We start from the raw sequence: 25,264 nt of genomic DNA, 5'->3' as shown, positions 1-25,264 counted from the left end.
AATGATTTTGTGAGTTCCCGTGGAAGGAATTTGCAGGAAGCAGACTTGCAAAAGAAACCATCACAATAATTTTGACAGTCACAGCGAGAACAGAGAAGAGAGATGGTTTAATTTAGAAAGTGCTGATCTGGGGCGCCTGGGTGTGTCAGTCCCTTGAACATCTGACTTTGGTTCAGGTCATGATCTCACAGTTTGTGAGTTTGAGCCCTGCATAGGACTCGCTGCTGTCAGTGCAGAGCCTGCTTCGGATCCTCTGTCCCCCTCTCTTTTTGCCCCTCCCCTCTTCATGCTCTCTCTCTCTCTCTCAAAAATAAGTAAAAAATTTAAAAAAAAAAGTGCTGATTTGTTTGGAGGGAAAAAGAGGATATTGCAGATAATCCTGACACTCACATTTTTGCTGATGGGGTTTGTCAAGTGCAGGTACCTTGTGTTAATGACTTTGTATTCTCCATGCTTAGGAAAGTGCTTGATGCTTGAGTGCTTGATTGACTGAATGCTACTGCCTAGGAAGAAGGCTCCAGGAGAAGCAGTGATTTGGGAGTGTTGGTGGTGGGACAAGAGTGAGATTGGAGAAGACACTGGGAAAGCTTCCTTTAGATGTTGGATGAGGAAGGATAGATAGATAGATAGAAGGTGGATATGTAGGTCTGGCCCAGACATGTGGATTTACAAGTTACCAATTTGTAGGTGATATCCAAATGTATGGAATCATATGACCTTTCTCAAAAAGAATGTCTAGAGGGAGGGGGTAGCTGAGTGGAAGTGTCAGGAAGTGATACACGAAAGGAGGAGGTGGAGGAAGGAGCACAGGAAAGGAGATTGCAGAGGAACCAGCAGGCAGTGGGAATAGAATGAAAATGATGCCTTTGTCATCATGTCGGGAGAAAGTCATGAAGAGAAAGGAGAATCCATATCATCATGAGTCTTCAGGGAAGACCAGTGGGGTGTGGAATGAGCATAGGCCATATCTGGCCATTAGAAGGCTGCTGGAAATTTTATTGAGTGGATTGGGTGGAAAGATGCAGACTGATGAAACCAGACTGGGTTTGAGAGGTTGAGAGTTTGATAAGCAAAGATGTAGAGCCTGTGAGGATGGAAATAGATATGTCCTTTATGTGTATACTGAGGAAGAGAAGGAAGGCAAGTAGTGGTTGTTTGAGAGCTAGGGTAGGAGGTTATTGTTTAATAAATTGGCAGAGTTGGACTCACTTGGGCTCTTTCCATTGAAAAGAGAAATATTTAAGATACAAAAGACAAGGAGTGAAGTCCTGGAAGAGATGCAAAGGGATGAAACCCACAGGTCAAAAAAAGTATCGTCTTAGAGGAAATCACAGGTTTCTTTTCTTCCTCTGAGAGAAGACTGATGGACAGACAGAGGAGGAGGGACAGGAAGGGAAGGGACCAGGGATAAGAGTTCACTCATGATGTCCTCCACTTGGGGGAAAGAAGGAAAAGAGGAAACAAGATCACCTGCTGAGACACAGATGGAAAAGCAGTGGGTGGAGAGAGCAAGAGGAGTGGGGGAGATTCGGAACCAAGGTCTTACAGAGATTGGGAATATAAGCCTCCATGATATGGAATGCTGTGTTCCCTTGGGGCTCTTGGTGACCTGGTGAAGGTGTGGGGGAGGTACTAGGAGTCCGTAGAGCAGAGATGATGGAGGAGAAAGGGGGATTGAGAAGTGGATTAACTGGTGAGAGCGGCATTGCAATGACTGGCTGTGGGGCCTGGGAGGGATAAAGGATGAGCACAGGACAAGGCTGAGAGGCTGGGACGGGGAGAAAAGTTACAGGACTTGCTACCGAGAGGATTCCAGGTCACCTGCAAAACAGAGCATTTCCTTCGGACCTCAGGGGTGCAGCTCTCATCTGACAGCTCTGACATCTCCATGCGAATCCCCACATTGTGTTGGGATATCTTTCCGTGTCAGGGTCCAAGGCGCCCCTTGAGCCTAAGCTTCAACTGCTCAGAAACACATCTGCCTCCCCCCTTGGGATCCTCCTCAAGGGCATTTTACAAATGCCATGTGGCATATGTTTTAAGTCAGATGATTTCAAACATTTCCTTCCAAATATCTATCCAGCTCCTTTCACAGACATATGGCAACTAAATTCTATATTGTTACTGCAATTGTCTAATTGTTTTTCATTATTTTTAATGTGGTCATTTCATTTTCATAACTTGAGTGTAAGTTAATTGAAAGCCAGAGCCATATCCTACATTCTCTTGTCTGTATTACCCATCCCACATGGCCTGCCGCTGGCACTCAGGACATGTTAGTGTGAGGCTGAATTCTTCCACTGAGGAGGTCTCTACTGGAGCTTCCTCTAAAGAAATGCCAAACTTGTCATTAATCATGGAAAGCATTTGCCTAGATATGAAATAATTCTTTAAGTAATTCAGCAAAATATGCTACCTACTTTGTGCCAGGCCCTGTGCTGAACACCGGGGGTGAACAGAGAGCACCCCCATATCTCCAGCATTGGAGAGCCCAGTCTTGCAGACGGTATGGGTACACATAGATAATCACAGTAAGGTGTTGAAAGGGATTGGGATATTTGAGAAAGAATACAGGTGCACAAAGTAGGGACAGATTCTCTCAGGCTACGGTCAAGGAGAGCTTGGTAGACATGATGGTATTTGAGTCAGGCCAAGGAAGACAAATGGGATTCCAGCAGACAAGGAATGAGAAATGCACAGACTGGGCAATGAGAAGACCATCCAAGGGTTTTGGGAACATCAGGGTGAGGTGCCTTTGGGGGCATGACAGGAAGTCAGGCTAGAAAGGTAGGTGGGGGCCAGACCAAATGCCAAACTAATGAATGCCAGCCCCCAACTTTCAAACTGTAGCCACAGAAATATTTAATCAAACAGTGTCACTGAAATGCAATAAGTGAAATAGACAACAGCCCAGCAGATGTGGTTGGAAGTAGGAATACAGGGACCACTCCCATGCTCAGCTCCTCCCAGATCCACTTTCACCTCCCAGCACCTGAGGGCCTGCAGAAGAAGCCGTGAGGAATTTGAGGAGTAATTTGGAAAATGCTACTGTGGCAACTGGGGAAGAAGTGGATGACAAACACAGGGTTGGGGGCGGGGAGCGTGCTTAGGGAAATTGGAGGCAGTTTAGAAAGGTAGGCATCAGGAGGGCTTTGCACACGTCAGAAGAGAACACCACAGCTGTCATAGGTGAGCGAGTAGTCCGACCTGGCTTAGGGCAGTGGGTGGGAGTGCAGAGGACACGGTAGATTCAAGAGCTCAGTATGGCTCTGTACAGGTGAAATTCACATTAGTGAGAGACTGGATACAGGGGACCAACCAGAGAACGAACCATGGGGGAAACCAAAGGACTTTGGAAAGCAGTGTCCTAGGAACTGAAGCGGTCGGTGTAGCAGGGTCCTAATTATGACCGAGGGAAAATCAGGCAGGGCAGAACTGAAGCCATGACCTGTCTTCTGAGCTTCCAGGAACTAAAGGGAATGGGGGCCTGGTGGGAGAATGGGTAGCCAACGATCGTCCTGATTTGAAAACTAATTTTGTTATACTGCCGGGGTAGGGAAATTATAAAGCCAGTACTGACAGGGCTGGGGTGGAGCTGGTCCACACATGCTTTGCTGGAGGCAGTATAATTTGGAAAAATATTTTTGGACAAAAATTTGCATACCACTGAGTCATACAAATGTTCAAAACACTTGACCTAGTAATTCTACTTGTGAGAATCTGCCCTAAGGAAATAGTTCAAAAGAATGAAAAGCCTATGATCACCCATCCAAATGTTAATTAATTAATTAAGCAATTAATTAGAAATAATACATTGTGCCAAATACATCCCAGGAACTCTGCTAGGTGGATAAGCATGTTCACTGTAGCAGTTTTGAAAATAGTAAAACATAATAAACAACCTAAATTATAAGAATGCTGCAATGGTTTAATAGAGTATGACACATCTGTGTGATAGACTTATTTTTTAATGGCATATGACACAAGTAGAATTCAAAACTACCTGCTTGCTGTTGTGGTTAAGAGTACATTCTCTTGAGTTTACTGCCTGGGCTTGAATTCTGACTATCATGCCCTGGCATCTGACCTTGGCAAGTTCACCAGTGCCTCTAAGGCTCAGTGTCTTTAATAGCAAGGTGAGTATAACAATTCTACTACCTCGTGGGGTTGCTGGTAAGATGAAATGAGAACAGGTGTGCAAAGTGCTTAGCACAATTTCTAGCACACAACAGGTACTCAGTAAAAGTAAGTTGTTATTTTAAATATGTAAAACTGTGGGTTAAGAGAAAAAGACTTCCAAAGACTCCCCCAAATTTATAGCTCCAGGAAATATTATGGGTTGCTTGTCTCCTGTATTTTGTTTAGTATCATTGCACTAAAACTTTTGAGGTTATACACAGCACTGACAAATCTAGGAAGAGGCAAAGAAAGCACTTTGACCTATCGGTTCGTCCAATGGAAGTCAGAGTGATGGGAACATCCTGTTTTTCTCTTCCTAGCTGTGTTTGGCCAGCGTTTGGATGAGACCGTGGCCTATGAGCAGAAATTTGGTCCCCACCTGGTGCCCATCCTGGTGGAGAAGTGTGCAGAGTTCATCCTCCAGCACGGCCTGAATGAAGAAGGCATCTTCCGACTGCCTGGGCAGGACAACCTGGTGAAGCAGCTCAGAGATGCTTTTGATGCTGGGGAGCGGCCCTCCTTTGACAGGTACCTGGTCCTCACCGTGCCTTCCCCTGCCTTATGTGGGTAGGAGGGCCTCTCTCTACCAGCTGAGCTACAGGACTCAAACAGATGTTTCCAAGGCCCTGGCTTGCAATGAAGAGAGCTTTTTATTCTGCTGGCAACTTATGTGAGGAATGAAGTGAACTAGAAGTAGGACCTTGCTGAGCAAGCAGTCAAGAGATGTTTAGGATGTAGGGGAGACCAGGAGCATGATGGGACCTAGCTTAAGGCCCACACCACCGGGCAGGTGAGGAACGTGGAAGAGCTGAGCTGATTGTACAGACTCGGTGGGTAGAGAATGTAGCATACCTATACCTGAGGGCTCTGATGCTTTTCCTCAGCTTTCCAGAAATGGCCAGAAGCAGTGCTTCTTGTTAGGTTGGGAGACCACAGTCGTGTGCAGCTCTGAACTTAGTTCTGAGCCTTTGTGGAGAGAGTATATACTGACATCGTGGCAGCCTGGTGTCTTCTCATATCTCCCCTGTGGAAGTTTCCCAAGTTTGGTTGGAACATATCAGTTCTGGTGACGTTTCTTCTCACCGTCGCCTACCTGTCCCACCTCCTCCAGCTACCCAGCCGAGGTTTTCAGCTTTGCCACAGTCAGCTCGTCCAGCACCCACGCCAACACTCTACACTCTCTGCCTATTGTGCAATATTTGCCCTTGATGCCTGTGTGTACTTGTCCCACTGGCAAGAAAGAGCCATTGTTCTTTCCAAATCAGCAGCCCATAAATCAAGATAGAAGAAGACAGGCCCAAATCTATCCAGTTTCCAAAGGTTAATATTCCCCAAAGGGTTATTTAGGACCTAGGATTGGAGGTGATCCTGGGAAAATCATGAACAGCTAAGTGCCATTAGCTCCCCCTCCCCACCTCCACCCCAGTCACCAGCAATGCCCAGTCTCCCTCTGAAGCTTCTCTGATACCGCCTGTTCACTCCCTTCTCACAGCCACTGTCTGAATTCGGACCACCGGACTTTGCTGCCCTTGGCATGCAGTAGGTTAAGTTACCAAGGGTGCTGTACTTTTACAGGAAAGCAACGGATGGAGTTGTTACTGGAACTATAGTAGTTATGGGCATCAAATTTACGGACCTCTCAGCAGCACTATAAATTGCATTTCATTATCAGGCACCTGATCAATTAAGTTCATCACCTTTTATATTCAGTTTTCTTCTTATGTTTTTAATTCGCTTTGAGTTGATACAGGTGGATTGTTGCTAAAGCAATGGGAACAGTCAGCCAGGAAGAATGGAGGTGATTGCAGGGTTTGTCAGATACTTGCCCTAGACTTGATTTTATGTTCTTATAAAGTCAGCCTGGGTGGTGGAGTCACAGGCTTGGATACCTGTGAAATATTTGGGGCAGAAAGGAGGAAAGTTACCACAGCTTGTCATGACCTCTCCACCCCCAGAATTAAGGAGTAGAGTTTACACACCCAGAAATAGGAAGGGTCACCTGGGGCTCTTCAGAGTCCTCCCAGGGCTGATTCATGGGTCCACATAATCCTTGTGGGTTAGATCCCCTACATTGGTCATATGTGTTGTTTCACCATGAGATCTCCCAAATTGTCTCACTGGAATGAAAAGAAACAAAGGACCTTTTATTTGGTAGATGTTAGTGCAGCTATATCTGATTCTCATTAAACATATGAATAAATTTTGAAATCTCGTTGATTCTCATTAAACATATATGAATAAATTTTAAAATCTCTTTGTTGAGCTTCTGGTGGGCTGGATACTAACTGGCCACAAAGCCAATACACTCCTGCTACCTATACTTCCATGAGAAACATACAGAATGTGCCACATTTAGGGTCAGTGCTACCAGAGAAGGGTTGGCGAAGCCATCCGTGGGGACGGGGCTAATCTCTGGTGGATCAGGTGTTAAACTCAGAAGTTCAACCTAGCTCCTGACTTGCTCTTAGCCCTTGACTTAAAAAATATCATTTAAACATGTTTCATTAGGTTGAAGGAATAGCAGACTCAGGAAAAATTATGTTGGAAATTTAAACTATAACAGGGACAAGTGAGTCAGCCTTGATACAATGAGGGCACATACACGAAACCAAAAATTTACAAAAATAATTGTATAATTTCCATTGTATTAAGTGCTAAAATGGAAAACTAAACAGTACTATGAGAACCTAGAACAGGGGCCTTTTGACACCATCTGGTAGATGGTAGATTTAGGGAGACCCCCAAGAAGAAATGATGTTTACACTGAGATGCATTAGGCAAGCATAAGGACTTAGCCAGAACAAGCAGCATTATTTCCCCTGATAAAATGAGTCAGGAAGCTCTCTCTGGATTTCAATGTTCCAAGATGATTTACATAGATAATTATGGTCTCTGGTTGTAAATGTTGGAGTTTTTGCTGTCATAGTTTCTTCTGGTTGAACTATCTAGTAGTTTGTGGGTTTTGTTGCCATCATTTTTCTTTAAAAGATTATGTTTTTTGATGTATCATCTCTACTTTCTCATTTTAATTTGTTGTTTGCAACACTCATTCTTTGGGCATATTTTGCATGTCGTATTTTGCCAGGCAGTGGAGAGTGCATCAGAAAATGGAACTGTGGAGGCAGAAGGCCAGCTAGGAAGCTGGGACAGAATCCTGGCAAAAGGCCATTGCCTTCTGAAATAAGGCAGTGAAGAGGGGGGCAGGGCTTAGAGCGATTTATGTGACACTTCTATAGACTTGAGGGGACTTGGGAGCCTAACTGGATTGATGTGAGGTGAGGGAGAGGCCCCGGATTCTGACCAAGACCATGGACTGGAAGGTGATGCAGCGGCATGAGGAGAAGACTCATGGCTTCTTTCGGGACTTTAGGAGAATGCTCCTCCCGCAAAGTGTGTTAGCTGGTTGTTGTTCCACCATTTTCTTGGGAACTTCTCACATATTTTGACAAGAGAACTTTGTCCAGGGATATTTTTAGGCAGTGACTCAGCAGGGAAGGCTTTTCCAGAATCCCCACCTTAAGTGAATGGTTCCCACCCCCAATTTCCTGAGGCAGTGGTAGGGCACAGTCAGGGCTCCCTGCCAGTTTACGCTCTCATTTTGAGGTAGAGAGCTGACAGGCTGCAAAGCTGGGGCCTTTTCAGAAAACATCTCCAAACACTGGCTGTCAAAAACAAACAAAAACTCTTACTCAGGATGCCAAGGCAGAGCTTTACAGTCAAGTCCTGATGTTCTTGTTTCTGCTCCCTCCAATGCCTCCCTTCTCTTCCTTCTGCCCAAATTGGCCCATCCTGTCCTTTCTCCAGGAGGCACTCTACCCAACAAATTCTATATTCCCCACCAATGAAACTGAGGAGACATTCAGATTGTCTGGACCTCTTACCGCATCATAGCTTTCAAAACCCTACCAGGATAGTCACTTGAGAATACCAGTTTTGGTTTTTTTTTTTGGGGGGGGGGTTGATATGAAGTAAATAATTTCTTCACTAATGAGCTTTAAGCATATGGTAGATTCAGAGTTATTTTCTCTTATGGAGCTACATAATAGATGCAATAGCTCTATAAAACAGGGCTCAGCAGACTTTGATAAAGAGCCACATATGAAATATTTAGGCTTTGTGGGCCAGAAGGTTTCTACTGCAACTACTCAGCTCTGCTTTTAGCAGAGTTATAGCTCAAAATCAGCCAAAGATAATCCAAAAATGAATAAGCATGGCTGTATTCCTATAACACTTTATGGATGCTGAAATTCAAATTTCAGATAATTTTCACATGCCATGAAATCTGATTCTTTTGAGTTTTGTTCCCAGCTATTTAAAAATGTAAAATCCATTCTTAGCTCATAGGCTGTACAAATACAGGCAATGGGCCAGATTTGGCTCCTGGGCCATGTTTTGCCCATTCCTGCTATAAACCGGACAAGCTGAACTGAAAAGTCCAAGCTTCCTTCAGTGATCAGACAGTCATTTGAATGCTGTCTGTGTTTCTGCAGCAAGGCCTCTGCTCCCCACCCTCTAGGCTCCCTTCCTCATACTGTAACTCCTTGCCACTCTTCAGATCTTGTCCCCTAGGGCTCCCCCACTCTACACTGGGTGTCCCTTTTACACACTTCCATACAGTCCCAGGTTAGTCATGGCACTAACCTCATAATACTGTAATGACTTAGTAACATGTGAGTCTGCACAGCCCTGTGGCTCAATGAGACCCGGTGTCCTGTATATCCCTCAGGTTCAATGCCGAAATCCCAGTGCTTGAGGTGATATCTTGCACCTAGTAGGTTCTCTCAATGCTTATTGATTGATGAACAACTGTGCAAATATATGAATGAATCCCAGAACTGTTTTAAGCTCTCTGAGGATTTAAAGAGATTATGGACCATCGATATAAATGACTTATCACATGAAAGATTAGAGACTAAGCAGAAAATACAAAATTGAGAGGTACTAAATGACTTGGAGAAAAAAGAAAGAGATGAAGACCTAAAGAATTTAATAGGATTAGTGAAACAGTAGACCTTGAACTTACTTTGGAGGGAGCTGGGTGGAAGAGATAAAGGAAAAAGTGTTGGGGTCATTATTCCAGAAGATTAGCAAAGATGTTCTGTTTGGATACATCTTTATCAGACTCTGCTCCTCTGCAAAAGTCCCCTTTGGAACCTGGGATTCTATTCAGTGGACCACCAAGGGGGAGTTGAGGAATGTTCTGGGGCTTTATTTTCAAGGAACATTGATTATTTTCTTGCAGAGATACAGATGTGCACACAGTGGCCTCCCTGTTAAAACTCTACCTCCGAGACCTCCCAGAGCCAGCAGTTCCCTGGAGCCAGTATGAGGGGTTCCTGCTGTGTGGGCAGCTCATGAATGCAGATGAGGCAAAGGTTCGTATCTCAGTAGAGTTAGTTGTCCTGTTTTGGAAGAAGGTGATAGTTGTTGAACACTATTCTGGTAGGCAAGCCACAGTGGGTCAAGGGACCCATACCTTTTAGTGAGATACTTTGTCAAACTGGAACTTGGTCAACAACAAAAGGCAACTGAAGCCAGTTGTAGTGACAGCCGTGCTGGGATGCAACAGTCCAATAAAGAATTGACTATAGTCCAAGAGGACAAGCCACTTTAAAATTAAAAGAGAAAGCTTCTGAGAAGTCTTTCAAGCAATATGGTCTTGCTGAGACCCAGTGGAACACAAGAACAGGCTGACCAACCTGGAAGGCAAGTGAGAGGGGAAAATGTTTTAGTTTCACGATGACCATGACTGTCAGGCATGGGCATACAAGGAATGCAGACACAAGGGAAAGGAAGGACAAAGAGCTTTTCTTTGTTCTTTTCAGCTTCAGCTGCTTAAGGGGCTGTGGTCAGTGTCAGCAGTATCATGCTTGTTAGAGTTCACAAGTTTGCCTGCCAGATTTGTGTTCCTATATAATTTGTCTCCTGAAAGGTCTTAGAGTTGACAATCACCACACTAGAGACATGTTACTTAAACAAATTAACTGACCAAAAAAGCAACCAGGAACACCCATCTAACAATGATAAAACCTTAACGGTTTATAACCAGGATTTGCAAAATCAAATGCCCCACAAATATGTTTGTGTCATACTGCTAATAATTGTGTTATACTACTAATAATATACTGCTAATAATAATTCCCACTTTTGGGAGGTTAGCTTTGTTTAAAATGTTAAACAATGTTTAAATTTAAACTACGTTTAAAAATTTTTTTAATGTTTACTTATTTTCTAGAGAGAGAGAGACAGAGTGCAAACAGGAGAGGGGCAGAGGGAGGGAGACAGAATCTGAAATAGACTCCAGGCTCTGAGCTGTCCACACAGAGCCCAACATGGGGCTTGAACCCACGAAACATGAGATCATGACCTGAGCTGAAGTCAGATGCTTAATTGACTAAGCCACCCAGGTGCCCCTAGCACTACTATGTTTAAAGCTCTCTGCCAAATGTTCACAGAAAAGCCTACAGCGAAGGTGTGGATTTAACTTTGATTTTTGCCATTAGGCAAATTAAGTACTTTCTATGACCAACAGAACATTCTATAATGGTGGAACTGGTATATAGTTGCATTGATCATATGGTAACCACTAGTCACATCTGGCTATTGGGCACTTAAGATGTGGCTAGTTCAACTAAAGAACCAGTTTCCTAATTTTATTTTATTTTATTATTTAAATAGTCACACATGTAAAGTAACTGTTGTGTTGGATAGCACAAACTTAGACAAATTTCATAATAACATCTGCTATTCTTAGGACTGTTTTGAGGACAAGGAATAGGAGATAGGTGAGTGGTATTTTTAAATTACTGGTTTAAGGAGAGATTTATTCTCCATTTTAGAATTTATTATATAATATACTCCAAGAAATATATATATATTATAGTATAATTATACTTTATATATATTGTACATATAATTATGAATATATATGCATATATGTGTATATGTATATTATGCATATATGTATAATATATAATTATTTTAATATTTATGTTAAATATATATTTAATATAGATATGTATAATATATCATTATTTTAGGCAACGGAGTGCCCTACATCTGGTAGAAGGCATAGCTGTGAGAACTTCTCTCCTAAGAGTGAGGAGCCTCATGATTTAAGTAGATCCCAGCACAAGAAAAATGGCAGTTTTAGATTTCAACATTAGGAAAGGAAGGGAAGGATAATGATGCAGTTAATTATGCTGTAGCTATTGTAGCTATTTTCTAGCACTAAAACGAAGTTGCATGATCTCATACAGGTCTTCCTCAGCAACAAAAGGCAAATGAAGCCAATCAGGGTGACAACCTTCCTGGGATGTAACGATCCAATAAAAAATGGGACTATAATGGGGCACCTAGGCGGCTCAGCTGGTTAAGTGTCCAACTCTTGGTTTCCGCTCAGGTCATGACCTCACGGTCCATGAGTTCAAGGGTTCTCCTCTGTGCAGACAGTGTGGAACCTGCTTTGGATTCTCTCTCTCTCTCTCTCTCTCTCTCTGTCTCTCTGTCTCTGTCTCTCTCTGCCCTTCCCCGACTTGTGCACTTTCTCTCTAAATAAGTAAATAAATCAACTTTAAAAAAATAATGGGACTATAATCAAATACCTCAAGCCACTTTAAAATTAGTAGCTGTATGCATGATTTTGTGCATGATTTATGAATTTTGGGGGGAGGAGTGAGGTGAGGACATGAGAAGTCTTAATACAGATATATTAGCTCATCCTCGTGGAAGTAATAACATTTTATGGAATGAGGTTTAAAAGTTGGCTAAAAAGATCAGTGTTGCAGGTAACCTCTCACCCCACAGCTCCAGGAAAAGCAAAGGAGATATGCAGATGCAGATCTGACAATAAAACTCTTACCCCTGAACTTACTCGCTTCACACCTGCTTCTCCCAACTTTTCTCCATCTCAAAATATTTGGGTTTCTTTTAAAACAAGTTTTTTTAAATGTTTATTTATTTTCGAGAGAGAGGGAGAAAGAGAGCGTAAGCGGGTGAGGAGCAGAGAGAAACAGAGACACAGAATCTGAAGAAGGCTCCAGGCTCTGAGATGTCAGGGCTCGAACCCACAAACCGTGAGATCATGACCTGAGCTGAAGTCGGACGCTTAACTGACTGAGCCACCCAGACACCCCCCCAACATACTTGGGTTTCTGATCCGTGGTAATGCACATCTGGGCAGGGCAGAGGGACTACAGCCTCCCTCAATGGTGAAAATGTGGCAGGAGTGGTAGCTGGGAGCAGTGAGTCTATAGCAACCTTTACAAAGAATTCACTCGTTAAACTGGAGAAGGGAATCCCAATATGAAGCAGGTATTCTAGATACAGAGGTTCTGTACCAAGTCACTGCATGCAGACTGACCGGCCATAGGATGTGTTTTCAGCAGGAGGAGCTGTTCAGGTGTGTGGGAGTCTGCATGTCTCATGTTAACTGGCATGATCATGATGTCACTGACAGTGACTAATGACCCTACAGGCAGCTGCAGTTGAAAAGAACTAAGAAAAGCTCTCTGTCCTGGGATGCCTGGGTGCCTCAGTCAGTTGAATATCCAACTTTGGCTCAGGTCATGATCTTGCGGTCTGTGAGTTCAAGTCCCTCTTTGGGCTCTGTGCTGACAGCTGAGAGCCTGGAGCCTGCTTCAGATTCTGTGTCTCCCTCTCTCTCTGCCCCTCCTCTGCTCATGCTCTGTCTCTCTCTCTCAAAAAAAAAAAAAATAAAGATTTTAAAAATTAAAAAAAAAAACTAAAGGAAAGCTCTCTGTCCTTCCTCTCTCTGGCATATTTTTTTCTTCTCTAATATTCATGGTCATCATAGAAGTAGAACATTCCAACCTTTACCTGCCTTCCCCATCATTGGTCAATTGTCCTGTGTCCCAGCAGATCTCAGCAAGGCCATATTGCTTAAAATCCTTCTCAGAAGCTTCCTTCTTCTCTCACTAATTTTAAAGTGACCTGGGGTATTTGGCTGTGATCCAGTTCTTTACCGGAGTGTTATATCTCAAGCATTCACTAAGCAAACAGTTATGTGAGTATGAGATGTCAAATCGTCCTTGCCTTAGAGTGGCTCTGAGTTGGGGAAGAGGGGGTGATTACAGACAAATAAAGAAATGTGCTGTAAAAACCCTGTGAGCTTCTCCATACTATTTTTGCAACTTCCTATTAATTTATAATTATTTGGACATAAACAGCTTTTTAAACAACACACAACACTATGGGAACAGGAGTGACTGCCAAAGTGTTGCTTTTTGTTTCTCATTGCCAGGTAGTGTTCCATGGTATAGTTATGCTGAGCGAAATAAGTCAGGCAGAGAAGGACAAATATCATATGTTTGCACATATAGGNCAAAAACCAAAAAACAAAAAACAAAGTGTTGCTTTTTGCACAGATACATCAGTTATGTTCCAGACTATGTTCCAGAGTCTCATTGCTGGCAAGTGAGCAGGCTCATTTAGGGTCTTCGAATTCTCTTCCTAGGCTCAGCAGGAGCTGGTGAAGCAGCTCTCCATCCTTCCTCGAGACAACTATAACCTCCTCAGCTACATATGCAGGTAGGAGTCCCCTGGTATCAGTTTCCAGCCATATCAGAAAGAAGCCCCTGGTTAGCAGAGGAAAGAGTGTCCCTGTGAACTCAGAGCTTCTGGTCCAGACTTTGGGAAGGTCAAATGTATTCACACAGCACTGAATTCGTTCCCTGTGTCCACAAGATAATTGAAAAGATCCACTGAAAATATGATCAGCACACTAAGTGAACATGTTCCTCTTCCAGGCTTGCCCAAGTGCTGCCTGGAGTCCTGGGACATGTATGAAAACCCAGGGTCCTTATGAGTGTTTCTAGAATGATCTTCCATCTTCCTGACTCTGGGCCATAACTTAGTGCCCTAGAGTCATTCCAGGCCATGCTTCTTACTTCCCTTTCTGAGGACCTGTGTGCCTTCTCTGTGGCAACAAGTAGCACATAGATAGACCCAGGTCTGTCTGAGCTGGGAGTCTGGGTCTTCTTGCCAGACAGATGAAATTTGTCTTTTATTTAAAAAAATTTGTTGTAGCTTCTATAAAGGTGATGCATGCTTTGGAAACCAGGAAAATACAACATACTGTAAATAGGAAATAAAAATAATGCCATTTCCTCACTCAGTAAAAATCACTATTATTGCTTGGGCATGTTTCCTTCTGCACATTTTTATTTCTATGATAGATCTTTACATACATCAATATAAATATAGGGGAACAATTTTTTGTGTATATTTGTATCTTGCTGTTTTGGGCTTAATATTATTGTGAGCATTTCTGTCTGTCATAAAGTAGGATTATAAATGAGTCTGTAATATTTCATAATGTTTCCTCATTTGAAAACACCACCATTTATTTGATAATTTGGAATTTTATGTTGCTTCAGCCTATCCATTTAAAAATGGTTTTTAGAGAGAGTAGAAATTCCTTTGCTGATATTTTCAGGGTTTTTTTTTTTTTTTAATATAGTGAATCTGAGGAGAGCTTCTTGCCTCCAATGGGTAGAATTAAAATTAAAAATCATTGCTAGTTATTGAGTGACCACTGAGAAGTTGAGAAGCTTGGTGCTGTAATCAGAGGATGAGAACAAGAGTCATTATGGATTCCCCTCTGTGACATCTCCTCATGAGAAAGTTTTCTCCTCTGGAAACTTGGTTGGGATGGGTACTGAGAGACGGGAAGATAAGCCTAGGAAATTGGGACTCAGGGTAGTCAGATACCCATTTGAATCCTTCTAGTTTCCTCTTAGCTCCCTGCATTGGACCCTGCCTCCTGCTGACACCCCACCCCTAGCCCCAATGCCATCACCAGCAGCTGGACAGGCCCTCTCTTTGTTTCTCTTCTACCTTGATCTTGAATCAAGGTGAAGCTAAACTCATGTGGGCAGAGCAGACTGGTCCCCTTTCTGAGACTAGAAGGAAGGAGGTGAGATCCATCTCTGAGATCTCATTGATACCTGGAAATGCTTTCTTCTGGCAACTTCCTGTTTCCTACTATGGAATTTCCTGGCTGCCCAAAGGTTCCTGCATGAAATCCAGTTGAACTGTGGTGTTAACAAGATGAGTGTGGATAACCTGGCTACTGTGATTGGTGTGAATCTCATCAGGTCGAAGGTTGAAGACCCTGCTGTGATCATGAGAGGTAAGGCAGTCCTTTGGAGAAGTCAAGTGCAGAGGAAGTGACAATTACACAGCTACCAAAGTGCCCTCTGCAAATTGTCAAGCATTTCCAGTTGAATACCTTGCCCAAATTGTGAAATAGCTCTGTGAAAGGAGCAGGGCAGGAATTATGTCCATTTTCCAGATTACAACAGAGCAGAGATTCAAAATTTACCCACTGGTCACACAGTACAATAGACTAGCACAAAAATAGCTGGTATTTCTTAGTCTATAATTACTTTTAAATAGCCTTAGGCAGAGAAAGCAAGTTTGCAAGAAAGTGGACAAAGCCAAGTGTGATTTTATAAGACAACTCACAAAACAGCTACTCTAAAGCTGTGTTGAAAAGGCTTCTGTGGCTGTGTCTTGATTCAGTGAGTGAAAGTCCTGGCATAGAGTATTGATGTCTACCATGGATTCAGGAAGACAGGAGTCCTGGCACATGTTTATTAAGAGTACAATAAGAAATCAGATGTCATATGGAGGACCACATCAGGGGAGAAAGAAGCCTTCATTTTCTCTACTACTATATTGCCTATTTTCTGATCAAAGACTGACTAAAGGACTATCTAGGCTGAAAATAACCCTCTTTTTCCCACTCCAATATCCTTCTTCTATCCCTTCTCTTCTACCACAATCTTCTACCTCAGGCAATTTAGAAGTGTCCCATGAGGAGCAAAATGAGGTTTTTTTGGACTCTGTGGTTTTAGAGCCAAGTTTAGAGACATCCCATGGTGGAGACCCTTGGGACTATCTGCCTCCTGCCATGGTACAGCTCTACAGATCTCTTTCTTCTTTCTTTCAGGGACTCCTCAAATCCAAAGAGTGATGACCATGATGATCAGAGACCATGAAGTTCTTTTCCCCAAGTCCAAGGATACACCCCTGTCACCCCCTGCTCAGAAAAATGACCCCAAGAAAGCTCCAGTGGCTCGAAGCTCTGTGGGCTGGGATGCTACTGAAGACCCCCCAGTGTCTAGGACAGACAGCTTTAGTAACACGGTAAGGTGCAGAGAGCCTTCTTCTCCCATGTGACTCTTCCTTTAGCCCAAGTCATTCCATGTAAGAGCTGGTCTTGTGTGGCAGTGTGGGGAGTTTTAGATGATGCTGTGACAATGGGCACAGATGGTACATACCCATTTGAATATGTCTTGAAAGCCTGGTCTCTTTCAAATCTAGTCTCTGTTGGCATCCTGGAGGTAGGGTTAGTGACATGTGTGCTCAGTAAAGCCCAGTCAAAAAGGGAAGCCATTCCAAGCACAGTCCAGGGAAGTTCAATAGGGGAAATTACATATGACATTGTAAGTGTTTCAGCGAGAGTTGTTGAAAATTCCGGGTGAAAGTCCAGAGAGAACTGGTTTCCTGCTAATCCATGAAACGTGATTTCTTTCTCAGAGTATGTGATGTGTTCATGTAATATTTCTCATTCCCTGATAAGCTGTCTCAGCAATGTCAACCCCCCCATTTGTACTGAAGTGTTGGGGCTCACGTTCCCAATGTCAAAAAACTCTGCAGCCGCTGAAATGTAGACTAGTTACAGATATTTTTATATATTTATGGAGACAAATACTTTAGAAAAAACATGAACTTTATGTAGCAGCTTGATTATTTCTGTGTGACCAAGAAATGAATTTAAAATTTCTGATTAACCCGGTAATGTCAGTTGCCTGTAGTATTAATCCTGAGGATAATTAAGAAAGTATTGGGAAAAAATGTAGGTAGTGGTACTGATTTTTCTTAGATGGTGTCTGTACATAATGCATTTTCCTAACACTCTTAAATGGAATTAATATTTAGAAATGCTCATACTTCCTGTAATGAAGTCTTTGTAGTGGTCCTTGAGAGTAGGCATTGTTAGGCTCACCTGACAGGTTTCTGCTATTTATTGTAACATTGTGGGTAGCGATGAGCAGGCACTGTGATGAGAAACATAAACAAGTCACTTCTGGGGTTCTCACCATAACTCTGTAGGGCAGAATTTATCATCCACATTTTATCATTCAGGAGCTGAGTCTCAATGAGGGTGACCAGTTGGCCCAAGGTAGCAGCACTAGGATGTTGAAGAATGGGATTTAGCTCTGGTTCTCACCTTGAGGCACAGGTGATTCTGACTCCAGGTGGTGTTGCAAAAGCTGGTGATTAGCTAGAGGGATTAGAAGGAGAGGTTGAGCCTTGATTTTCTGATTTTAGGGCTCATTCATTTTCTTTCTCTCTTTTTTTCTTTTTGGGTTAATTTCAAAATATATATACATGCATGGTTTAAAAAAATAAAAAAGAGAAAAAGATATAGATTGAGAAAGCGTGCTCCCTCTGCTATCTCCATCTACCCCATCCCCACCTACATTAGTTTTGTACTTACCTCCCAGTGTTCCTCTATGCAAATATAAACAGATATGAATGTAAATTATTTACTTCTTTTTTATATACAAATGTAACTGTCTCTTGCTCTCTCCACACACATACACATAAACAGGCATGCTCATGCGCGCGCGTGCGCGCGCACACACACACACACACACACACACTACTCATATCTTACGTCTTTCTACTTTAGAGTATATCCTGGAGACCTTTTTATGTCAATACGTGGAGAGGTTTCTCATTTGACAGGTCATTTTCTTCCTTTGTACAACAAGCAAGGCTGCAATGAATAATCTTGACCAAGCTTCATTTTATACTCAGGAGATGTATTTCTAGGATAAATTCCCAGAGTTGAGATTGCTGAATCAGAGAGTAAGTAGATTAGTGTGTAATTTTTATTAAAATTGTTAAATAGAGGTTGTGCCATTTTGTGCTTCCACCAGCAATGCACAACAGAACCTGTTTCCCTACAGTTTCACCAGCAAAATGTGTTTTCAAATCTGGGGACATGTCCTATCTGAGAGATGAAAACTGATATTCAGTCATTTTAATTTTGATTTGGGTTTCTTTGATAATGGCAGAAACTGAACATCTTTTCTTATGTGTAAAGGCTCGTTGCATTTTCCTTTTCCTCTGTGAACCGTCTGATCTTGTCTTTTGTCCAGACTTATGTTGGTTGTTGGTCTTTTCCTTCTCAACTTTTATGAACTTTATATATTAGAAAGAGTAGCTTGTTGCCTGTGATATGTGTTGTATTTTTGCTAGTTTGTAATTTCATTTTTGATTTTACATGCAATTTCCCTGTTTTATTTTTTTAATTTGGGGGGTCATGGAAACCCGTGTGGGGTGAATTTATCAGACTTGTATTTTATGCCATTTGGATTTTAAGTTCCAGTCAGAAAGATCTCCTCATCCTAAAGCTATGAAAAAATCCTAGTTTAAGACTCTCTTAACCACTAATAACCATTGATTTGAGAGCATGAGTTCCTTTTAAGTGCAATATCTTTCTGGAAAAACACCACACAGATTATCAACTAATGTGATGAATTAAGAGATGGTCTTCTAATTAAGAGTTTCACAGGTGTGCAGCCAGGAGATACTTCCAAGTCGCTAATCCTTATCTTGGGAACATGATGCGTGTGGGAAAAAACCCATGTGATATCCGTGGCCATTTTCTTCTAGACCAGCGACTCAGACACAGGCAGCCCCACTGGACAACAGCCGAGTGATGGGTATCTGGAAGAGAGCAGTAAAGCCCCCAGGGAAAAGGTAGGAGATTGGAAGCTGCAGTCGAGAAAAAGGACTCAGACGCTCCCTAATCGGAAATGCTTCTTGACATCAGCGTTTCAAGGTGCCAACAGCAACAAGGTGGAGATCTTTAAGAACGAGTTCTGGTCATCCTCTTCAGAGGTAAAGGCAGGGGAAGGGCACCGGAGAACGATGTCTCAAGGTGTGTCCCACTTTTCTGACTCCCAGCGGACTTCCACATATGATAATGTCCCTGCCCCTCCTGGGGCTCCTGGGGATGTGACAGCTGCCGTCTCTTCCCATGCTTGTGACTCCAAGAGAGAAACTCTTGCCAGCCCAAACTCTGAAACTGGGCCTAGAAAAAAGAACTCTGGAGAAGAGGAACTTGAATCCTTGCAGAGGGCGGTCCAGGAGCTGCAAAAGGAAATAGAAACACAGAAGCAAACGTATGAAGAACAGATCAAAAAGTAAGTCATATGCAGAGGGGTCGTGGGCAGCCACTCAGCTTCCATCTTCAGAAGCAACAGGGACTGTTCTCATCTGCCAAAGAAGTGATGCTAGAAAGCTTTAGTTTAGAAAACACACTAATCTATAGCAGTTGGGCTTAATTACAGAAAGAGGTAAAGGGAGTAATGAGATGACCAAATTAGTGAAAACTCTATTTAGTTTAAATTCATGAAAAGTTAAGTATGTAGATTACACAATTTAAGCAACCATTTCCAAATAGTTGTTCCTTAAGGATCGGCATGCTCTAATGAATGAAGAGGAACTTTAAATTTTGTTCATAATAATGTAATACCTCCATTCTGAAAATACTTATTGAGCACCTCCTATGTGCCAGACACGATCACGGCTATTGGGGAACAGCGCTGAACAAAACAGACCTAAGTTCCTGTGCTTATAGAACTTTCCTTCCATCATGAACTGACAGAATATATCCAAGTAATTAAAATATATGCTATGTCAGATGGTAGAACATGCAATGGAGAAAAATAAAGTAGGGCAGGAGGTTGGAGAAGGGTTCAAGAAGGGGGTTGTTATGTTAAATAAGGTGGTCAGGAAGGCTTCACTGAGAAATTGGCATCAAAGTAAAGGGCTGAAGAGAAGAGGGAATGAGTCAGGTCCACATATTAGGGAAGATCAGGCCAGACAGGGAGAAGCAAAGGTTCAGAGGCCATGGAAGGGAGCAGGTATGGTGTGTTCATGCACAGGAAGAGCTGTGGTGAGCTGGAGAAGCAGGGAGTAACTGAAAGGAGAGAGCGCAGACAAGTGCAGGGGGCCTTGCCAGCCACCTTAAAGCCTGTGTGGGGCAGAGCTTCTAGGAAGACCTACCTGGCTAAAGCTTCACTGAATTACTGACTTCCCACTGAGTGCAGGCCGCAGTGGTGAATGGAAGGCCAGTGAGGCAACTCATGCCACAATTTCTTGCACATCCCTAAGATGCTTGGACACAATTTGCTCTCTTGGGTAGATAAACTACTTTCTTTCTTTCTTTTTAATGTTTTATTTATTTTTGAGAGAGAGATAGAGACAGCATGAGCAGGGGACGGTCAGAGAGAGAGGGAGATACAGAATCCGAAGACATACTCCAGGCTCTGAGCTAGCTGTCAGCACAGAGCCCGACGCAGGGCTCGAACCCATGAACTAAGAGATCATGACCTGAGCTGAAGTTGGACGCTCAACCAACTGAGACACCCAGGCACCCCAATAAACTACTTTCTTGAAATCTTTTTCACACCACTGACTTTTCATGAGAGGAAAGCTCAATGCAGCTTAGCCCATATTAATCATGACAATGAAATATGAACTAGTAGCGTTTTCGCAATCATGAGTATTTTTCAATCCATTGAGACTCAAGTACATGAAGGGAAGGCTTTTGTGAGCCCTCATTCTTTGTTCCCTACATAGAGGACTGTCTAACTAAAAGCAAAATGGAGGTCATCTGTCTAATATCCTGAAGTCAATCATTCATAGGCCTCCAACACTCATGTGCCATCTTGACTCTGAGGGAAGCAGCCCCAGAGAAGTTTCCCACTGCACTCTGACGTGAATGTCACTGACAGGGTAGAGAAAGACCAGCTTCCATGAAGGGGCTGTTCCTTCTGAATGGAACCAAGTCCTCTGAATTCACCCATCAGAAGGATCCTCCATCTTCAACAGAGGGAGAGTTAACAGTCCATAGTGCCTGCACTGAACTTTGTGCTCCAGACACTCCTTCTCATATAATCGCCACAGCAGTCCTGCAAAATAGATAATATCCCCATTTTCTAGAAGAAATGGAGGCTCAAGAAGTATTAAAAAATTCCTCAGGGTCACACAACTAATCATCAGTGGGGCTGGTATTTGAACCTGAGTCAGTCAGGCTCCTGAGCCCACTCAGATTCTACCTCTCCACTGGAATCAGAGGTCAAAATCTGGCAGTATTCTCTCAGTTGAGATTTCTCCCAAAGCAAGAGTAAACTCTGAGAAGAAAACTGGATTTGTAGTTTTATATATGTATAGTAGTCCTCATAGAAGGAATGAGACTAGTTTATCTGTAGGAAGAGATAGGCAGGGGTGGGAAAGGCTCCAAAGATGGGCTGTTACATGTAGAATGGGCCAAAGCCCCTGAAGATAGAAGCCAGTCTGTGCTCAAATGGGAGCTCAAGTTTCTATACAAATTATGCCATTTAGAGGAGGAGGTGGGGGCAGAAAGGCAGCATCTCACAGAATGGAATTCTGAAGCAAAGTTCAAATCATGCAATTTCCCCACAGTCCTGAAATTTCCTCTTTGGGCTTAAAAATGGCATTCTATTCTCATTCCTAGGAGCTAATTCAGCATAGCCTGGCAAAGCAGGGAGCATCTGGGACCTAGACTAAGATTTGGGCCAATAACAGTGAAAATTCTGGGAATTCAGGAACCCAACAGATTCTTCACGTGGAGCAGATTCAAAAGTAGGGGTGGGGGTGTCAGGACGTCTGCTTCCAAAAGGCAGTTCCCCACACTTCTCCTAATCTCCACCCCGAGGCGGCCTTGATACGAGATGGCACAGGTACTCTCCATGGAAGCAGGATGAGCAGACCCTTGTGTGTGCAGAGGTATCGGGAATCTGGAATATGGGCCCTCAGCAGTCAATTAACATTTCTGTTGAGCAGGACATGTGCAAAGTGCTGTGGAGGTGAAAATATACACATATTCAAGGTGGTCCCTTCTTTCAAAGACTTTATTATCTGATGGAAGATACAAAATATAGAACTACATGAAAAGCAACAACACAAGAGATGTCACAAGATGGTGTGAAATGACAAAAGAGAGGTTCAGACATGCCGTGGGAATTTAGGTTTACTGGGAAGTCTGTGTGTGTGTGTGTTGGGGCAGGGCGGTGGAACCTTAATAAGAGGTTCAGGTTGGATCTAGGTCTTGTGATGTAGAAAGGAAAATGGACGGAGGGTGTTGTGAGCAAGGGTGAAAGAAGAGTCTAGAGGTCATGCGCTGTTCTTTCATTCTGCTATTTTCTTCCTTGTAGCCTTGAGAAGGAAAATTATGATGTCTGGGCCAAGGTGGTGAGGCTCAATGAAGAGCTGGAGAAGGAGAAGAAGAAATTTGCAGCCTTGGAAATCAGCCTCCGCAATGTGGAACGCTCCCGGGAGGATGTTGAGAGGAGGAACAAGGCCCTGGAAGAAGAAGTCAAGGAATTTGTCAAATCAATGAAAGAGCCCAAGGCCGATGCTTGAGGGTCTCAGCAACCAGAGACAGCCCGCAGAGGCCCACCCGACACGCTCCCTTTCTCGGTGCTACCTGCTGACTGAGAAGCAAAATTACTTCCTATGAGGAAGAAGAAGACATTTTGTGGGGAAACATTACATTTCCCAGTAAAATAAATCAATGGAGTTTGCAGGAAGATGAGGGTGAGCAGGGACATGTGGGGACATCTATGGCCCCCTGTGGCTGTATTCAAAAGGATTGCATCATTCCACCGTGGTCTCAGGCTGAGTGAAACGGAACCTTGCATGACTGGTGACTATGTCCAGCGGAGACATTTGAGGCAGGCCACATCCCAAGGACCTACGCAACACGCTGGCCACAACCGAAGGTGGACTGAGGCATTAGTTCTTTTTTTTTTTTTCTTTGTGGAACAATTCATCTAGATGGCCTCGTGTTGTCCCTGAGACACAGGGGCAGAAAATGATCCTTAGCTTTCTTGTGTTCACCTATGGTGAGCTGTGTTTTGGGGGGCTGCACCTGCTGACCGGAGCCCCATTCTGCCGCCCCCTCCATGATGCACACTTTCCAGGGGTTGGAAACTCAAAATTATTATTAGACTAAGACAAAACAAGCAATAAACTTGTATTTATGAGAACGGGGCTGTTGGTAATACAAACACCTTTGTGAGCCTTAGTGAAAGGTGCCCCTTCCTTGAGGCAGACACACCCCTCTCCCCACACACGGCTTGGTGAGCAGGGCACGGGCTCGATTCCACTGCCTTTCCATGGCCACAGTTGTGTATGGTGGGCTTCTGAACAGAGAGAGGCCTTCTCAGCGTGATGTGACTTCCCCAGAGGATGGTTGGGAGTTTTAGATAGTAATAGTCCTAATAATATGTTTTCTGTCTCACCAAAATGCAAGTGATTTCACTCTTAAAAGGGACACGAGGCACTAGAGAGTCGCTAGGAAAGGAGCCTTCCTGGCAGACAGCTGACTTTTCCTCCTGCAGTGAAGCCAGATGGGCAGAGGGTCCTGGTGAGGTCCCAAGCCTCGATAGGAAGGGTAGTGGAGGCTTTAATCGCTTTTGTCATTGTCCTGGCTAAGTGGTCTTCAAGCTCTTTTGACTATGCACTCCACTAGTAGAAAATATTGGAGCAGACACCCTCCTAATGTATTTTTTTACTTACAAATTATGTACATGTATTGCTACATTGTTATATCATGTAAGTCATTAAAACACATACCGGACAGACATTGAGTAAGTGAGATCAAAACACAGACAAATAGATGTCCTCAAATGCACTTTCAGCTTTGGGGGCCACTGGCTTGATTTCCCAGCAAGTGTTACCTGTGCTATCTTCACACATGTCATCCCATTGCTGTCATACATTGACCTGAACTCTTGAAGCCACGTGGCTTCATCAGAGTTTTGAAATCCATGGTTTCAAATCCATCAGAGGTTTGATATCCATGGTGACTGCAGTGAGAGTTTAGTCTTCCCAGCGTGTCTCCTCCATTATTCCTTTTTCTCCTTTGTTTTCTCACTTTTCCTCCTCTTCTCTTTGTTATTTCCCACCCCGCACCCCTGCCTGTGGCCATGACACATTAGCCACAGAGTAAGAGGTACACACAGGGACCTCAGTGTTGCTCAGTCCCACTACTCAGGTCCTGTTTTTCCCGTCACCAGTCACCAGACTGATGAAGGGCAGAGACAAGACCTAGCATGTTCTCTTAGACACCTGCTAATGCAAGATCGGAGTGGGGAAGGGGGTTGATTTGGAACATCATTAAGTAAAGCAATAAAACATTTGATTTCCTGTGGTTTACTTATTTTTAAATTACAGAGTGTCAAGCAGAGAAACAGTTATTGAACACTAATTTACACTGATGAGAGTCTGCAATTTTGCCAAGCAGGTGCTCTTTTTCTCCCATGGATTCCTCACCCTGACTCTTTAAGTGTTTGAAACAGAGCTGAGTCTGAAAGTAGCCTGCTTCATGATTCTAAAGGGAGCATTTGTTTGAAGGTGGAAAGAAGAGGTCTTGAAGTTGTTTGTTTGCAGGTCCGTGTTACAGGACCTTGCTGGGCCTGGGAGCAAGAGCTCAGGCTGAGTAGAAGGGCTGCATTTGAATTCCAAGCTCCTCCTGGCCAGGCGATGCCTCTTGTTCTATTTCTTCCACCAGTGTTATGAGATAACAGAGTGGCCTCTCCAGCCTCAGAAGCTGGAGTGTCCATTCCTCTTCACGAGCAAGAGGGGGACCTGGCTCGCTTAAGTTGCCACTGTCCATACAAAGAGAACATAAGAAACAGTTTTTCCAGCACCCTATGCCCTGTGAGTGCTTAAGGAAGGGCCAGGGAAGAAGATATGGAGTCTGATGCTGCTGGTCTCATGAGACTACACGTGAGCTAGATGACAGGATAGCCCCAGATCGCACCTGGACCACGGAGTCAGTGTCTGGGAAGCAGCAGCCAGAGACAGACCTCTGTCATTGGTGTTCCGCTGACCCTGGGGCCCCCACTTCAGCTCCTCCATAGGCAAGATCTACTAAATCTGCCTTTTTCCAGCCACCCACCCCCTTCTTCCCCTTACCTCTCTTCTACCTGTGCAGATGTTGAGAAACTAA

The 25,264-nt window shown here is 43.5% G+C and overlaps 1 protein-coding gene across 3 annotated transcripts in view; it reads left to right on the top strand.

Moving 5' to 3' along the window:
* The window catches only part of ARHGAP25 (Rho GTPase activating protein 25), a 92,069-nt gene extending 67,615 nt beyond the window's left edge, over positions 1-24,454 (top strand). For all 3 annotated transcript variants that reach the window (XM_077766378.1, XM_077766380.1, XM_077766381.1), the window contains 7 exons: positions 4,500-4,707; positions 9,422-9,554; positions 13,655-13,728; positions 15,210-15,331; positions 16,154-16,350; positions 18,892-19,424; positions 22,464-24,454. In XM_077766378.1, coding sequence (XP_077622504.1) covers positions 4,500-4,707; positions 9,422-9,554; positions 13,655-13,728; positions 15,210-15,331; positions 16,154-16,350; positions 18,892-19,424; positions 22,464-22,671 — 1,475 coding nt within the window. In that variant the 3' untranslated portion in view covers positions 22,672-24,454. The remainder of the gene's footprint in view (positions 1-4,499; positions 4,708-9,421; positions 9,555-13,654; positions 13,729-15,209; positions 15,332-16,153; positions 16,351-18,891; positions 19,425-22,463) is intronic.
* Positions 24,455-25,264: the final 810 nt, after the last annotated feature.

The sequence above is a fragment of the Crocuta crocuta genome, unplaced genomic scaffold (genome assembly GCF_008692635.1).
Source record: "Crocuta crocuta isolate KB4526 unplaced genomic scaffold, BGI_CrCroc_1.0 scaffold113, whole genome shotgun sequence".
Taxonomy (NCBI): Eukaryota; Metazoa; Chordata; class Mammalia; order Carnivora; family Hyaenidae; genus Crocuta; species Crocuta crocuta.
The sequence above is the reverse complement of the archived record's forward strand: the minus strand, read 5'-3'. Positions and strand labels throughout refer to the sequence as shown.